Source organism: Papio anubis, chromosome 13 (genome assembly GCF_008728515.1).
Source record: "Papio anubis isolate 15944 chromosome 13, Panubis1.0, whole genome shotgun sequence".
Classification (NCBI taxonomy): domain Eukaryota; kingdom Metazoa; phylum Chordata; class Mammalia; order Primates; family Cercopithecidae; genus Papio; species Papio anubis.
Window position 1 is genome coordinate 102,134,033 of NC_044988.1, and position 15,669 is coordinate 102,149,701.

Sequence of the window (15,669 nt, forward strand, 5' to 3'; positions counted from 1 at the left end):
ATGCAGAGGTACAAATGCCCTGCCTCTCCTTAACCCGATGACATTCCACCACAAAATTATGAAATGGCGGTGCGCTAAGCGATGATATTCTCTTGGCAAATTCCTTTTCCTGGCTCATCCCTGGCTCAAAAGCTCCCCACTGGGTACCTTGTGACCCCACTCTGCCTGCCAAAGAACAAACCCCCTTTGACGTGGTACCTACCCAAATCCTATAAAATGACCCCACCCTTATCTCCCTTTGCTGACTCTCTTTTCGGACTCAGCCCGCCTGCACCCTGGTGAAATAAACAGCCGTGTTGCTCACACAAAGCCTCTTTGGTGGTCTCTTCACACGGACGCGCGTGACAGAATCCATTCCAACACAGGATGCCCAGTAACAATACCATTGGCAGAGATGAGGAAGCCTGGGGGACAAGTGACAGATTTTGAGATGGGCGTCAGCAATTAGAAAGTTGTTTGTGCTGGATGAGGTGGCTCACACTTGTAATCCCAGCACTTTGGGAGGCCGAGGTGGGCGGATCACCTGAGGTCGGGAGTTCGAGACCAGCCTGACCAAGATGAAGAAACCCCATCTCTACTAAAAATACAAAATTAGCCAGGCGTGGTGGCACATGCCTGTAATCCCAGCTACTCGGGAGGCTGAGGCAGGAGAATCGCTTGAACCTGGGAGGCGGGAGTTGCGGTGAGCCAAGATTGCGTCATTGCACTCCAGCCTGGGCAACAAGAGCAAAACTCTATCTCAAAAAAAAAGAAAGAATGTTATTTGTAATATGATAATAGATTTCAGGTGTAAGATCCCTGCATGGAGACAGTGAGTAGGCAGATGAATTTTTTTTATCCTGGTGTTCCAAGGAGAATCTGACCTGTAACTACACACTCAGGAGGAGGGATTAGCATATACACGTTATTTCAAGTCATGGAGAGAATGTGAAGAAGCCCAAAATTGAGCTCTGAGGAACACTAACTTTTCAATGTTGAATGCAGGGGGAGGAGCGTAGCAGAAACTAATTGAGTCCATATATAAATACACACACACACACACACACACACACACGTACGTTAAATTAAGATGAGTTATACTAGAGCCTGTTTGTATGGTGTTAATAGTCCAGAACAGAAGGCTGACAATTTAGGAGAAGAATCAACAGAATATCAAAATCTCAGAAAATGCTGGGGGTAGCCAGGTGCTCACACCCTGTAATCTCAACACTTTGGGAGGCAGAGGTGGGAGGATCACTTGAGCCCAGGAATTTAAGACCAGCATGGGCAACATACAGAGACCGTGTTTCTACACAAAAATAAAAAATAAAAATTAGCTGGTGTGGTAGCACATGCCTGCTGTGGTCCCAGCTACATGGGAGGCTGAGGTGGGAGGATTGCTTGAGGCTGGGAGGTCGAAGTTGCAATGAGTTGTGATTGTGAACTCCAGCCTGGGCAACACAGTGAGACCCTGTCTCTTTAAAAAAAAAAAAAAAGCAGGGGATGGGCTGCAGGGGCTTAGGTGTAGGCATCGGCTTAAGTGTGGCTGGAGGTAGGTTTGTTGGCTTGGTGGAGGCAGGAAGGAGCTTATGTCTTATGGCTTCACTTTCCTAAGTGGATTATATACATAAGGCAATAAGGGAGTGTGAGAGGGCTGACTGTGGACATGATCTGATGTGGGGAAAAGCAAAGCAAGCCTACTAGAGATTCAAAGTAGGATCCTTTGGTAACATTGTGTCCATTTGAGCTTTATCATCATTACAGTGAAATCTGCACAGCTCAGCTGTAATTTTCTTCTGGGAATATTCAGCTCTTCAGGTGCAGGTACCAGGCAAAGGGAAGGGTTCACCCAGGTCTGGTGTCTTAAACAGGGACGTGCCACAGGGGGACAGAATGCCGGGATGGAGGGTGTTCAGGAAGCAGTGATTGTATAATGGACCATGTGACAGCCTGGATAAGCTGGGAGCGAGCTGATGGCACCGAGGTAGGCTGAAGAATGCCTGCGCATGTATTTCAGGAAATAAACAGGAAATGGTGTTCCGGAAGCGCTCGACTGTGTAGCCTCTAAGAAAGCAGGCCCCAAAGCTGCACTGTCAAGGCTTGTTTTTTTTGAGATGGAGTCTCTGCCGCCCAGGCTGGAGTGCAGTGGCAGGATCTCGGCTCACTGCAACCTCTGCCTCCCGGGTTCAAGTGATTCTCCTGCCTCAGCCTCCGCAGTAGCTGGGATTACAGGCGTGCACCACCACACCCAGCTAATTTTTATATTTTTAGTAGAGGTGGGGTTTCACCGTGTTGGTCAGGCTGGTCTCAAACTCCTGACCTCTGACCTCCTGATCCTCCTGCCTCGGCCTCCCAAAGTGCTGGGATTACAGGCGTGGGCCACCATGCCCAGCCTCTATTACTTTTTTTTTTTTTTTTTTGAGACAGGGTCTTACTCTGTCACCCAGGCTGGAGTATAGTGGCGTGATCTCAGCTCGCTGCAACCTCCACCTCCTAGGTTCAAGTGATTCTCTTGCCTCAGCCTCCAAGTAGCTAGGATTACAGGCAGACACCACCATGCCCAGCTAATTTTCTTTGCATTTTTTTTTGGTAGAGATGGAGTTTTATCATGTTGGCCAGGCTGGTCTCTAACTCCTGACCTCAGGTGATCTGCCCGCCTTGGCCTCGTAAAGTGCTAGGATTACAGGTGTGAGCCACTGTGCCCGGCCTCTTCAGGCTTTGATGTATCTTACCAAATTGCCCTTCAAAAGGAACATAAAATTTATATTAAGTTCTTCTCCATTTGAAATATCTAGGGTGGTTTTGCTTTCCTGATTGATGGAATAGTCCACCATTGAAATTATCTTTGAATATCCTACAGGAGTTGTGCCTGACTGCCTGACATATTTTTTTTTTTCTTTTAAGCGTCTGGTCTGTCTCTGTCCCCCAGGCTGGAGTACATGGTGCCATCATAGCTCACTGCAGCCTCAAACTCCTGAGCTCAAGTGATCCTCCCACCTCAGCCTCCTGAGTAGCTAAGACCATAGGCTGCACTACCGCACCTGGCTAGCACCTTTCAATAAATATAACAGAGTGTCCCCTCCCCTCCTTTCCTCCCACCCTCCCTTCCTTCCTTCTTTTTTTTTTTTTTTGTATTTTTAGTAGAGATGGGGTTTCACTGTGTTAGCCAGGATGGTCTCGATCTCCTGATCTTGTGATCTGCCCACCTCGGCCTCCCAAAGTGCTGGGATTACAGGCGTGAGCCACTGCGCCTGGCCCCTTCCTTCCTTTTTATAGAGACAAGTTCTCACTATGTTGCCAGGCTGGTCTCGAACTCCTGGGCTCAAGTGATACTCCTGCCTTGGCCTCCCAAAGTGCTGGGATTACAGATGTGAGCCACTGTGCCTGGCCTAAGCCAGTTTTTCTACAAGCAATAGAAGAGATTGCTGTTTTTTGTTTGTTTTCAGTTAAATACCAGGTAAGTTCAGTGACTTGCTTTGACAGGACATCCTGTATGAAAAATACTTATCTTTGAACACTAGAATCAAACTCAGGAAGATGAGCTATGTACACTATGATAGGTACAAGGGAAAGAGACCGGTTTGAGGGAACGGGATTCACAACATCCACCTAACGCGAATGTGATACATATGTACATGGAGAGCAGACATCTAAACAACTGGAAACACAGCAGAAGGGCACATGCTTTTCTGAAATTGTTAACTTTCTCCTTTTCATTCAGTACCCATGTAGCTGAACTCACGTAATGAAATGTTCATAGAATGTGACCCTATTCTCTGCTACAATTAGAGGGATTTGTGAAACTTTTGTCCTTTAATAAAACCATTAGTTGTAATTATTTATTAAATCAATCCATATGTTCCTCTTTCTTTTCACATCCAAATACACTTTAATATGAATGGCAATACATTTTAATGCTCCAGAGGAAAGAGTAGAACTCTGGCCATTATACATTCTTTATTAAACATCAATACTGAAAACAGATTTACTGACACATATATATAAATATAATCAAACTGATAAAAAGGGACAAGAAATAGTAATCTCTCTCTCATGTGGTGGTGTGACTTTGGCTCACTGCAACCTCCGCCTCCTGGGTTCAACTGATTCTCCTGCCTCAGCCTCCCAAGTTGAAATTACAGGTGAGTACCACCACACCCGGCTAATTTTGCATTTTTAGTAGTGACAGGTCTTCACCATGTTGGTCAGGCTGGTCTCGAACTCCTGATCTCAGATGACCCACTGGCGTCAGCCTCCCAAAGTGCTGGAATTACAGGCGTGAGCCACGGCGCCTGGCCTTCACTTTCTTTTTCTATGTCCTCTCCTTCACTATCGTCTTCATAATAAAAGATGTCTCGAAACGGGAAAACTTGCTTGGGTGCTGCAGGAGTCTGGATTTCAGTGCCTTTTTTCTGCAACATCTTTTCTAACTTTTCTTTAAGCAAAGGTAGAGTCGTCTCATAAAGGTAGTCGATGATCTCTACAGAAAAGAAATTTAATTGTGCAATTATCTGCCTGTACAAGGCCTCTTTTTTTTTTTTTTTTTTTTTTTGAGACAGAGTCTCGCTCTGTCGCCCAGGCTGGAGTGCAGTGGCCGGATCTCAGCTCACTGCAAGCTCCGCCTCCCGGGGTCACGCCATTCTCCTGCCTCAGCCTCCCGAGTAGCTGGGACTATAGGCGCCCGCCGCCTCGCCCGGCTAGTTTTTTGTATTTTTTGGTAGAGACGGGGTTTCACCGGGTTAGCCAGGATGGTCTCGATCTCCTGACCTCGTGATCCGCCCGTCTCGGCCTCCCAAAGTGCTGGGATTACAGGCTTGAGCCACCGCGCCCGGCCTGGACAAGGCCTCTTATCACGGTTGAGGCATACAGGAGACTGGTAATGACTATGAACTGCTCCTGTTATTGCTGTGTGTAAGGTCTGGTTCCAGTTGGTTTACTCACATTCACTTCTTCAATCCTTGCAAAAATCCTATGAGTTAGGCACTATTTTTAACTTGTTTTTCAACTGAGGAAACCAAGGCATAAAGACATTAAGAGACTTGCCCAAGGCCATGGAGTTCATAAGGATTCAAACCCGGGTAGTGATGTCTGCTGAACGCAAAGACGCATTTCATCACAGCCCAGGATACGATATCATCCAAATGGTGGGTCCAGGAGAAACACCAGTGCTGCACAGACACTGAGAGAGCGCACAGGCCTGCAAGCTTGTTAGTGAAAATCCAGGCTCTGGACTCGGTCTGGAGACTAGGAATTGGTAGATCTGAAATGAGGCCCAGAAATTTGTATCTTTTTTTTTTTTTTTTTTTTTTTGAGATAGGGTCTGGCTGTGTCACCCCAGCTGGAGTGCAGCGGTGCGATCACTGCAGCCTGGAACTCCCAGGCTCAAGCAATCCCCCCACTTCAGCCTCCCAAGTAACTGGGAACACAGACATGCACCACCATTCTCGGATAATTTTTGTATTTTTTGTAGAGATAGGGGTGTGTGTGGGGGGAGGGAGGGTCTCTCTATGTTGCCCAGGATGGTCTTGAATTCCTCGTCTTAGGCGATCCTCCCACCTTGGCCTCTCAAAAAGTGTTGGGATTACAGACATAAGCCACTGCATCTGGCCAGGAATGCCAGGAATTTGTGTTTTTAACAAGTTTCTCACATGGCTCTGATGATCTGAGTTTGGGACTTACATATCTAAAACATCCACAAATGGCTACAAAGAAGGAACTGGGTGTCTTTCATTCTTTCTGGAACGCGTGTATGCTTCTGTTGTGTATGTGCATGTGTATGTGTGTACGTGCATGTGGTGTGTGTGAGTGCATGCATGTGGTGTGGTGCACAGGCATGTGTGCATGTGCTGTGTGCACATGAATGTGTGTGTGTGTGTGATGGCAACACCAGCAGGACTCAGCTATTTACAGAGTGGTCACTAAGTGTCAAGCACCGGGATGACCACACCTTACACGTTCATGGCCTCATTTAGGCCTTCGGAAAGTCCCGCCACGTAGGGATTACACCTGCCTGTTTCCACCATTTTGCAGCTGACGAAGCTGAGGCTCTAAGTCCAGTCACTTGCCGAGGTGACTTTCATTACCAGCATGTGGCACCAAACGCCATGTTCTTAGCCATATAAATATTAACAATACTAACCTGGAAAAGTCTTTTTCTGCCAAAATGGAACATAGATAGCTTTCAGCCTAGAAAATTTCGTTTGAACATAAGATGGAGGAACATCACTTTAGAAAAGGAAAGAAAAGATAAAAAGCAAGTTAGTTTAAAAATCTATGACTTCAATACAGTGTAGTCAGTACATTGATTCAGGTGAGGTTTATAGCTTTACATAAACATAAGATCATCATACATGTGTGATACAAATATGACACAATGTTTTGTGGAAGACGGAAAGCTATTGTTTATTTGGTTTAAAAAAAATGTAAAGGGGAAAAAGAATCAGTAGTACAGAATGGATTCGGTTTAAATTAAAATAACTTCTATCACTAGTCGAGAAGGCAAAGTATAATGCTGGCCAATGTGCTGATGCTTACCTGGTGCTCAGCCCTGCCTGAAGCACCTTAACTGCAGCAATAAATAATCCTCATGACAACTCGAGGAGGGAGCTACCACTCTCTCCCTCGTGCTGGAGAGATGAGGAAACTGAGGCACAGAGAGGTTGCCCAAGTTCACACGGCTAATCAGGGATACAGCAGGTACTTCAGCAGGTAGTGTGACTCCAGATCCTTCCCTCTTAATCATTACACTCAGGACAATGTATTGGTCACAATTCAAAGATAGATGTTCCCTGATATTTATCTTACAAAGCTAAAAAAAAAGCAGATGCTTACGAGGTTTTGGTACGTTTTCAATTTACAATACATTTCAATTTACAATAAGGGGGTCAGAAATTATTCTTTAATTGTTGTTTTTTGTTTTTTGAGACAGAGTCTCGCTCAGCCCAGGCTGGAATGCAGTGGCGGATCTCAGCTCACTGCAAGCTCCGCCTCCTGGGTTCCGCCATTCTCCTGCCTCAGCCTCGGTAGCTGGGACTACAGGCCGCCACACGTGCCCGGCTGATTTTTCGTATTTTAGTAGAGATGGGGTTTCCGCATTGGTCACCGATCTCACTGACCTTGTGATCCTTCCTTCGGCCTCCCAAAGTGCTGGGATTACAGGCATTGAGCCACGCTTGACCAATTGTTTTTAAAAGTAAAAACCACCAACGCTTTTGGGCACTTTTCCTAATAAGGGAACATTCAAAACAATTAACTAATCCAGTAGTTAAAATAATTAGCATGAAGAATTTGATCTGTTAAGTATGTAGAGGTAAAGGTAGTCAGATTCTTCGCCTCTTCATTACAGTAATCACTAGCTGAGGGCCATTATGTGCCAGGTGCCAGACTATTCTCTTTCTTGCATTATCTTTTTTGGGGGATGGAGTCTCGCTGTGTCACCCAGGCTGGAGTGCAGAGGCACATTCTCTCGGTTCTGCAGCCCCTGCCTCCAGGAGTTCAAGTCGTTCTCCTGCTCAGCCTCCTGAGTAGCTGGGAATACAGGTGCCTGCCACCACGCCAGGCCTAAATTTTTTGTATTTTTTAGTAGAGACAGGGTTTCACCATGCTGGCCAGACTGGTCTTGAACTCCTGACTTCCAGGTGAGAATCCACCATGTAGCCTCCCCAAGTGCTTCTCTCCAGAAGCGTGAGCCACTGCACCTGGCCCATTATCTCCTTTAGCCCTCCTATTGGCCTATTAAATCATTATGCCCATGAAACAAAGGAAAGACAAATGAGTAACAATTGCCACTTAGACTTTAGGTAAGAGTCCCTTGACTCTATGCAAATCTGTCTCTGAAACCCCAGCTCTAGGCAGCCTGTGCCTTCCCTTCCCATAATGCTGTCGCCCAACACTGCAGACCCAAGCCCATGCTTAGAGAAATAACAATAATTGATCTGGACATTTTAAAACTAAGCAAGTGTTACATCATTAGGTGGAGATGTATCCTTAAATCACCAACATATCATTTCACAAAGAAGTTTTTTAAGAATCTGAGGAGACTGAGACAGCTTCAATATAATTTTACCATTTTGTTATTAAAACTTTGAGAGTATATAGTATTTCAAGCGGTGTTGACTAGATGCCACAATCTCTATCTTAGAGTTTTGAGATTTGTAAATCTTTTTTTTTTTGAGACAGAGTCTCACTCTGTCGCCAAACTGGAGTGCAGTGGCATCTCAGCTCACGCAGCCTCGCCTCCCGGGTTTATGCCATTCTCCTGCCTTAGCCTCCCGGTAGCTGGGACTGAGCCGCCACCCTCGCCCGGCTGGTTTTTGTATTTTTTAGTAGATCACGGGGTTTCACACGTATTAGCAAGGATGGTCTCGTCCTGACCCGTGATCCACCCGCCTCGGCCTCCCAAAGTGCTGGGATTACAGGCAGCGAACCACCCGTGCCCGGCCGAGATTTGCAAAATCTTTTTTTTTTTTTTTTTTTTTTTTTTTGAGGCGGAGTCGCCTCCCAGGCTGGAGTGCAGTGTGGCGGATCTCAGCTCACTGCAAGCTCCGCCCTCCCGGGTCCCGCCATTCTCCTGCCTCAGCCTCCCGAGTAGCTGGGACTACAGCCACCACCTCTTTCGGCTAGTTTTTTGTATTTTTTTTAGTAGAGGGCAGGAGTTTCACCGTGTTATGAGATGGTCTCAATCTCTCCTGACCCTCATGATCCACCGTCTCGGCCTCCCAAAGTGCTGCTGGGATTGGGCTTGAGCCACCGCGCCCGGCCGTAAATCTTAAATAGATAATCAGTTCATCAGTTACCCCTGGCCTGGATTTCGTGGGGCCCTTTTATTTATTTTTATTTATTTTTTTGAGACGGGGTCTCACTTTGTCACCCAGGCTGGAATGCAGTGGTGTGATCTCGGCTCACTGCAACTTCTGTCTCCCAGGCTCAAGCGATCCTCCCACCTCAGCCTCCAGAGTAGCTGGGACAACAGGCATGTGTCACCACACCCAGCTTAATAATCAGTTTTTAAACATGTAGTTTTACTAAAAACCATAAAAACCCATTTTAATTTTAAAAATCATGTGATTTGAAGAAATGTCACAAAGTATACACAAATTTAATGGAAAAGTTTTTTTTTTTTGAGACAGAGTCTGGCTCTGTCGCTCAGGCTGGAGTGCAGTGACACAATCTCGGCTCACTGCAGCCTCCGTCTCCCGGGTTTAAGCAATTCTGCCTCAGTCTCCCCACTAGCTGGGATTACCGGTGCCTGCCACCATGCCCAGCTAATTGTTGCATTTTAGTAAAGATGGGGTGATAGCATTTCACCATGTTGGACAGGTTGGTCTCAAACTCCTGACCTCAAGCAATCCACCTGCCTTGGCCTCCCAAAGTGCTGGGATTACAGGCGTGAGCCACCACGCCCGGCCGGAAAGTTGAATTTTTTAAAAGTGGTTTGACATTATAAAGGGCTTTGTCAATGCAAGTCGTTCTCAAGATGGGAGGTGGTGGGGTGCACATCAGCGTCACCTCCTTCAAAGCACCTGGCACCCTCCCTGCTTGGGGCCTATGGTGCTGAAGACTGGGTACCCTGCCCCTCAGATGAGCTAGAAAAGAAAAGGCTTTGGGATCACGGCATGTATCTGTGAATCCTGGCAGGGCCTGGACTGAGAGTTTCCAATTCTCCACATTCAAGAAGAAAGAGACGGAGTATCCTTTCTTTTATAATCCCAAACCATAAATAACTAACCACGAGAACCAGTTTAAACCCTTCTTTTTTTTTTTTTTTTTTTTTTTTTTTTGAGACAGAGTCTCGCTCTGTCGCCCAGGCTGGAGTGCAGTGGCCGGATCTCAGCTCACTGCAAGCTCTGCCTCCCGGGTTTACGCCATTCTCCTGCCTCAGCCTCCCGAGTAGCTGGACTGCAGGGGCCCGCCACCTCGCCCGGCTAGTTTTTTTTTGTATTTTTTAGTAGAGACGGGGTTTCACCGTGTTAGCCAGGATGTCTCAATCTCCTGACCTCGTGATCTGCCCGTCTCGGCCTCCCAAAGTGCTGGGATTACAGGCTTGAGCCACCGCGCCCGGCCAGTTTAAACCCTTCTTAATGGTTCCACAGAATATTGACTAGAAACAAAACAAAACCTTTCCTAATGGACCAATGGCGACCTCACACCAGTAACCACACTTCTGGAAGTCAGACAGGCTGCAGCAGCCTCACCCCACTGTCTACCTTCCAAAACCAAAGGCCAAGCGATCCCTCAACATCCCTGCATCTGAAAGTCACTGATCCCCGAGCCCCATGATGCTCGACAACACGTAGAGGGCCTGTGTGCTGCAGCCCAGCTCTCCCTTGCTTAGCAAGCAGTTAAGTTCAGATATCGAGAGTGGTGGCCTCTCCAATCACAGGAACTGATTAAAAAGGAAGAGCTGTGTACAGTGAAGGCTCACAGTGAAGGTAAAGAGAGACAGCTTATAAACACAAGAGCCATGTTCAATCTCACTTCACAGATGAGAAATGCAAATGAAAACCACAAGGAAACCGACAGAAGCTTAAAGAGAAACAGGATCTTTATATAGTCTCAAAATGTCTCCCCACAGCCATTTCTTACCACCAAAGGAAGAACCAGTATTTTTATACAGTGGGGAAAAGAGGCAGATGCTGCCTTAGCCAAATAATCAAAACGAGAATCATGTGCCTCGTGACATAATGCAGTGATAGAAAACATCAGGAATATGCCGTACTCCTGCCCAAAGGACAGAGCCTGAATCTCCTCAAGAGGAAATACCAGACAAGTGTCAACTGCAGACATTCCACAAAACACCTAGTCCGTATTCCTCCAAAATTTCACTACCATCAACAGCAAAGATGGACGATCTTCATAGATTAAAAGACAGTAAGAAGGCCGGTCGCAGTGGCTCAAGCCTGTAATCCCAGCACTTTGGGAGGCTGAGACGGGCGGATCACAAGGTCAGGAGATCGAGACCATCCTGGCTAACATGATGAAACCCGTCTACTAAAATGCAAAACTGGCAGGCCGGTGGCCGAGCGCCTGTAGTCCAGCTACTTTCGGGAGCTGAGGCAGGAGGCTGGTGAACCGAGGAGGCGGGCTGCAGTGAGCTGAGATCGACCACTGCGCTCCAGCCTGAGCAACAGAAGCGAGACTCAGTCTCAAAAAAAAAAAGACGATAGAAAGGCCAGGCGTGGTGGCTCACATCTGTAATCCCAGCACTTTGAGAGGGATTAAGGCCAGGAGTTCGAAACTAGCCTGGACAACATGGCAAAACCCCATCTCTTCACTTAAGGCCAGGAGTTCAAGACTAGCCACAAGGCAACATGGCCGAGGAAACCCATCTTTACTAAAAATACACATGGCGCACACACACACACACACACACAAAGGTTGGGTGTGGTGAAATGCATGTCCTGTAATCTCAGCAATTTGGGAGGCTGGTGGTGAGATCTACTTGAGGTCAGGAGTTTGATTATTAACCAACATAGGTAAAACCTTGTCTCTATGAAAAATACAAAAATTAGCCAGGTGTGGTGGCAGTTACCTGTAATCCCAGCTACTCGGAGGCTGAGACAGGAGAACTGCTTGAACCCAGAAGGTGGAGGTTGCAGGGAACTGAGATCATGCTGTTGCACTCCAGCTTGGGCGACAAGAGTGAAAATCCGTCTCAAAAAAAAAAAAAAAACCCAAGCCCCAAAAATTAACTAATTGAAAAAAAAAAAAAAAAAATTTAGCCAGGAAGAGATTGGTGCCTCTAATTCCCAGCTATTCCAGATGGCTGAGGCACAAGTGCTTGAACCCAGGGCCGGGAGGTTGCAGGGAACTGAGATCATGCTGTTGCACTCCAGCTTGGGCGACAAGAGTGAAAATCCGTCTAAAAAAAAAAAAAGGACACCAAGGAAATGGAACAGTTAAAGGGGGGAAATGCTACCAAGGACATCATTGGGAGGACTGGTGAAATCTGAATGTGGACTATGTTTTAGAGGGTGGTACTGTATCATTGTGAAACTTCCTGATTCTCGATTGTACTGTGGTTATGTAAAATAACATCCTTGCTTGGAAAGTGGTATCTGCCACTAACTCTTGAATGGTTATGGGAAAAACCGTATTCCTTTGGAGGAGGGGGACAGGGATGATAAAGTTAATGTAGCAGAATGTTCAGAAGAGGCGACTCTGGGTGAAGGGGATGCGGGGTTCTTTCTGTTATTCTTACAACTTGTTTAGCTTTTTGAAGCCTTTAAGAGACTTTGCACACATCTCATTTGCCTTTCTTGCGTGTCTTCGGTGGCAGGTGGGCTGGAGGGAGGGCTGGTCTGATTTGGTCCAGAGCACAGAGACTGGAAGTCTCGAATAAACACACACATCGCAGCTTTCCTGTTCTGTGGCGCTGGCACGCTACCCTGCGACCCACGCAGTGTTTCCTCACCCAAGACTATATCTTGGCGCTCTCTGTGCCCCACCACCGAAGGGCTTTCTCATTATTTTTTGTAGCTATAAAGAATTTCACTGTGGCCAGACGTGGTGGCTCATGCCTGTAATCCCAGCACTTTGGGAGGCTGAGGCGGGTGGATCACGAGGTCAGGAGATCGAGACCATCTTGGCTAACATGGTGAAACCCTGTCTCTACTAAAAATACAAAAAATTAGCCAGGCGTGGTAGTGGGCGCCTGTAGTCCCAGCTACTTGGGAGGCTGAGGCAGGAGAATGGCATGAACCCAGGAGGCAGAGCTTGCAGTGAGCAGAGACGGTGCCACTGCACTCCAGCCTGGGTGACAGAGCAAGACTCTGTCTCAAAAAAAAAAAAAAGAATTTCACTGTATGGGTAAAATATATATATAGTCAGTCTCCTATTAACAGGCATTTTGCAGTCAGTTACTTTGTATACAAGTCATTTCATGGATGTGTGAAGTTGTTTTGTAGAATGTATTTTAGAAATGGAATTACTTGATTCCAAATGGAATTATTAGAAATATTTGAATTTTGAAAGGTACTAAGGCTGCAAAGTATGTAAAATTTACCAAAAAAGATAACAATAATTGGAGGGAGTGAATGTAGATGTTGAATAAGGATGGCTGGAGTTTGACAGTTGCTAAATTGGTTCATTTATTTTGTTATCTGTCTAAAATTTTCCTAATAAAGTTTCTGAAAAAATAATTGGGCATTGCTAATAAAGCAGTACTTAGAAGAAAACATATGGCCTTAAATGTATATTACAAAGAAAGAAAAATGGCAAATGAGCTAAGAACCCATCTCAAGAAGTCGAAAAACAGCAGCAAGATAAACTCAAAGAGAGCTGAAGGGAGGGTATGATAAGGAGCTGACATTAGAATAATCACAAGATAGGGTCAATGCAATCAAAGCTGGTGTTTTGAAAAGGCAATCTCTGGTAACTCCTATTCGAGGAGTAAGAAAAGAAAGTAGGTATAAATAGCCAACATTAGGCATCAGGACATTACTCAGATCCTGCAGACATTTTGCAGAAACCATCTCTGGAAAATAGACACTGGTTTCCTGCAGGGCTGTGTGGCTGGTGAGTGGTGAGGGGGCACTTTTCACTGTGTTTCCTTTCATGTTTCTTTTTTCTTTTCTCTTTTTTTTTTTTGAGATGGAGTCTTGCTCTGTTGCCCAGGCTGGAGTGCAGTGGCATGATCTCGGCTTACTGCAACTTCTGCCTCCTAGGTTCAAGCAATTCTCCTGCCTCAGCCTCCTGAGTAACTGGGACTACAGGCACTTGCCATCGTGCCCGGCTAATTTTTGTATTTTTGTAGAGACGGAGTTGAACCATGTTTGCCAGGCTGGTCTTGAACTCCTGACCTCAGGTGACCTGCCCACCTCGGCCTCCCAAAGTGCTGGGATTACAGGCAAGAGCCACGGTGCCTGGCCTATGTTTCTTCAATTCTGGACTATGTAATCTATTACCTATTCCAAAAAAAAAGGTAAAATCAAACTGACCAGTCAAGTCCTTTTTCCTTACGGGTGGGGCATGATACTCAGTTCTGTATTTGAATTGTCACACACAACTAAAATGTTCTAACTGGGAATCAACCAAGTCATTTAACCAGCGCTAAAGCACGGGGTCTCGGCAGGGTAGCACATCAGTCACCTGGAGCTCTGAACTATCCCAATGGCCAGACCCCACACCGGACCAATCCCATTCACGAGAAGCCAGACCCCACACCGGACCAATCCCATTCACGAGAAGCCAGACCCCACACCAGACCAATCCTATTCATGTGGCACTTGTATTTTTTTTTTTTTTTTTTTTTGAGACGGAGTCTGGCTCTGTTGCCCAGGCTGGAGTGCAGTGGCGCGATCTCGGCTCACTGCAAGCTCCGCCTCCCGGGTTCACGCCATTCTCCTGCCTCAGCCTCCCGAGTAGCTGGGACTACAGGCGCCCGCCACCTCGCCCGGCTAGTTTTTTTTTGTATTTTTAGTAGAGACGGGGTTTCACCGTGTTAGCCAGGATGGTCTTAATCTCCTGACCTCGTGATCCGCCCATCTCGGCCTTCCAAAGTGCTGGGATTATAGGCTTGAGCCACCGCGCCCGGCCCAGGTTAATTCTATACTATACAAAACTTGGTATTTGTGTCAGCAGAATGGACACTCTACCAGGCAAGGAACTTGGTTTTTGTTCAGTGCTGTATCCCCAGAGCCTAGAAAAATGCCTGGCATATAGGCATTGTATTTGGTGGGTGAAGAGTAATGCTGAACCTTTGATTTTTCAATAATTGGAATTGATAAAAGGTATGTACTGGGAAAATTCACTCTATTGTTACTAAAGTCCCTATAATATCACCTCCAATGCCTGCCAAGGTCAACTAGACTGTATGGTAATATTTCCTTACACAATTATTTTTCCACTGGAAAACTGAAATAGGAGGGAGGTGGGTGGGCCATTGGTATTATGCTCTAGCTAAAATCTGTCATCACAAAACACCTGAGGCGTGATGATCTATGTGACACTAAAAAAAGGGAAGAAAAATCAAAAACATATCCAACTAATGATGTATTTAGTGTCATGAAAACCTGATCTACCTAGCAGCTCAGAGCCTTTACATATACATTGCTCCTAAAATTATTGTTTCCTCTGCACTAACAAATTGGTTTCCTAGCAAATACACTAATTTTTTTTTTTTTTTTAGAGGGAGTCTCGCTCTGTCACTCAGGCTGGAGTGCAGTGGCACGATCTTGGCTCACTGCAACCTCCGCCTCCTGGGTTCATGCCATTCTCCTGCCTCAGCCTCCCGCGTAGCTGGGACTACAGGCACCCCCTGCCTCAGCCTCCTAAGTGGCTGGGACTACAGGTGCCTGCCACCACGCCCGGCTAATTTTTTGTGTTTTTAGCAGAGATGGGGTTTCACCGAATACACTGAATTTTAAGCACCACTTATACAAAATTCCAAATGCAGCATCACTATCAGCCCTGTAAGATGATAGAGAGTTATTATATTTATTAAGTCATCTCTATATTTTAATTACTTTAATATTAAACAAATGGTCTTACCCTATGGCACTAGCAAGATCTTCCCAGTCTATTTCATTAGTATCTTCCACATTTATTTCATACAACCTGTGAGAAAAAATACAAATTAAATTGTCAAGCAAAAATCAGCATGCTAGCCATCTTCATGGACGCGTGGAGTGTTAAGAGCTGGAAGGTATCCATGCTTTCGCCCCATTCCAGCTCCCTCATTACACATGCACA

At 46.0% G+C, this 15,669-nt stretch overlaps 1 protein-coding gene across 6 annotated transcripts in view; it reads right to left on the reverse strand.

Annotated features, from left to right (window-relative positions):
- Positions 1-3,848: 3,848 nt before the first annotated feature.
- The window catches only part of TTF1 (transcription termination factor 1), a 33,966-nt gene continuing 22,145 nt past the window's right edge, over positions 3,849-15,669 (reverse strand). For 5 of the 6 annotated variants that reach the window (XR_004178033.1, XM_031654674.1, XM_031654673.1 and 2 more), the window contains 3 exons: positions 15,469-15,534; positions 6,119-6,204; positions 3,849-4,459 (listed from right to left, as the gene is read on the reverse strand). Coding sequence is in view for 4 of the 6 variants with exons in the window: in XM_031654674.1 (XP_031510534.1) it covers positions 4,185-4,459; positions 6,119-6,204; positions 15,469-15,534 (427 nt within the window). In the remaining 2 variants the exon portion in view is untranslated. The remainder of the gene's footprint in view (positions 4,460-6,118; positions 6,205-15,468; positions 15,535-15,669) is intronic. The other variant, XR_004178034.1, reaches the window with a different exon arrangement.